The sequence below is a fragment of the Cebus imitator genome, unplaced genomic scaffold (assembly GCF_001604975.1).
Source record: "Cebus imitator isolate Cc_AM_T3 unplaced genomic scaffold, Cebus_imitator-1.0 Scaffold967, whole genome shotgun sequence".
Lineage (NCBI taxonomy): Eukaryota > Metazoa > Chordata > Mammalia > Primates > Cebidae > Cebus > Cebus imitator.
The window spans coordinates 87,942-89,772 of NW_016108282.1; the positions used below are offsets into that span (position 1 = coordinate 87,942).

The 1,831-nt window shown below is 59.1% G+C and overlaps 1 protein-coding gene across 1 annotated transcript in view; it reads left to right on the plus strand.

Annotated features, from left to right (window-relative positions):
* The first annotated feature begins 824 nt into the window (after window positions 1-824).
* LOC108298465 (phospholipid phosphatase 2-like) overlaps window positions 825-1,831 on the plus strand; it is a 9,276-nt gene continuing 8,269 nt past the window's right edge. The window contains exons 1-3 of the mRNA XM_017521143.2: window positions 825-829; window positions 933-1,084; window positions 1,652-1,830. Coding sequence (XP_017376632.1) covers window positions 1,049-1,084; window positions 1,652-1,830 — 215 coding nt within the window. The 5' untranslated portion in view covers window positions 825-829; window positions 933-1,048. The remainder of the gene's footprint in view (window positions 830-932; window positions 1,085-1,651; window position 1,831) is intronic.

Below are 1,831 nucleotides of genomic sequence, written 5' to 3' on the forward strand. Positions count from 1 at the left end.
ATCACGCCATTGCACTCCAGCCTGGGTAACAAGAGCAAAACTCTGTCGCAAAAAAAAAAAAAAAACCAAAAAAAAAACCACCATCTGCCCTGGCCAGGCTCTGGGCAGCCTCCAGGGTCTCTGTCCTGAACACGATAGTCCCCTCCTGGTGCTGGAGGGCAGAGGGGGGACGTTAAGTCCAGTGTCCCACAAGTGACTGTGTAATTCCACATGGGACAAGAGGGAAAAAGAGCAGAGCTTCCCTTTTATTTTTATTTATTTTCTTTTCGTAAATTGAGACAGAGTCTCGCCCTGTCCCCAGGCTGGAGTGCAGTGGCGTGATCCCGGCTCATTGCAATTTCCATTTTCCGGTTTGAAGTGATTCTCCTGCCTCAGCCTCCCAAGTAGCTGGGTTACAGGCACGCACCACCACGCCCAGCCAAACAGACCTTTCCTTTTGTGAGAGGGACGCCGGTGTGGACAGCCGGGAGGGGAGAGGCAACTGAGCAGAAGTGAGGGTCACTGTGGTGCCCGGCACGTTGTCTCACACCTGTAATCTCGGCACTTTGGGAGGCTGAGGCTGGGGGGTCGCTCCCGCCCGGGAGTTTGTGACCGGCCTGGTCAGCATGAGACCCGTCTCTACTTTTAAAAATAAAATAAGATATTTTGGGCAGAGAGAAGTGACTGTGCAAAGGCCCTGAGGTGAGCGTCTGCCAGGTTTGTTCGAGGAGCAGAGGGGAGGGTGTGAGGGGGAGAGGGCCTGGGGAGTTCGTGCTCATCTGAGGGCGATGGGAAAGGGGTGTCGCTTGGGCCCCCCACATGCTGTGAGAAGAGCTCTTCCTTGCTGTCGGTGGGAGCAGCGGTGCGAGGCCTCGAGGCAGGGCAGGTGTGGGGGGCCCACGGCCCAGCCGGCTGGAGAACCTCGCAGCTCCCAGGCCCTTCTCCCCCTCCAGCCTCCCTGCCCTTCGCTGTCCTGTCGCTGGTGAACGCTCCGTATAAGCGAGGATTTTACTGCGGGGATGACTCCATCCGGTACCCCTACCGTCCAGACACCATCACCCATGGGCTCATGGCCGGGGTCATCATCATGGCCACCATCATCCTTGTAAGGCAGGAGGGGTTCAGAGGGACAGGGAGGGGGCGGGATGGGGTACAGCCTACCCTGGGTTCCTGATGGGGGGTGGCCTGGAGGTCTGTGGGGGCTGGGGGACACAGCCTTGCCCCGAGTGGTACTTGTGGGTAATAGGACCCCCCTTTTGTTTTTTGAGACAGAGTTTCACTCTTGTTGCCCAGGCTGGAGTGCAATGGCAGGGTCTCTGCTCAGTGTAACCTCCGCCTCCTGGGTTCAAGTGATTCTCTTGCCTCAGTCTCCCCAGTAGCTGGGACTATAGGCTTATGCCATCACACCTGGCTAGTTTTGTATTTTTAGTAGAGACGGGTTTCACCATGTTGGTCCGGCTGGTCTTGAACGCCGGACCTCAGGTGATCTGCCCGCCTCAGCCTCCCAAAGTGCTGGGATGGCAGGCGTGAGCCACAGAACCCGGCTAGGGCCCCTTTAGAGTCCCCAGCTCTGCAGCAGCCTTGGGGAGGCCTGTGGGGAGGACTGGGGCCCAGTGAGGGCCCACGGGCTGACCGGGACCCCCGCTGGTCGCTGCGGCTGCCACACGTGCAGGTCTCGGCGGGAGAAGCCTACCTGGTGCACACAGACCGGCTCTATTCCCGCTCCGACTTCAACAACTACGTGGCTGCCGTGTACAAGGTGCTGGGGACCTTCCTGTTCGGGGCAGCCGTGAGCCAGTCTCTGACGGACCTGGCCAAGTACACGATCGGCCGTCTGCGCCCCAACTTCCTG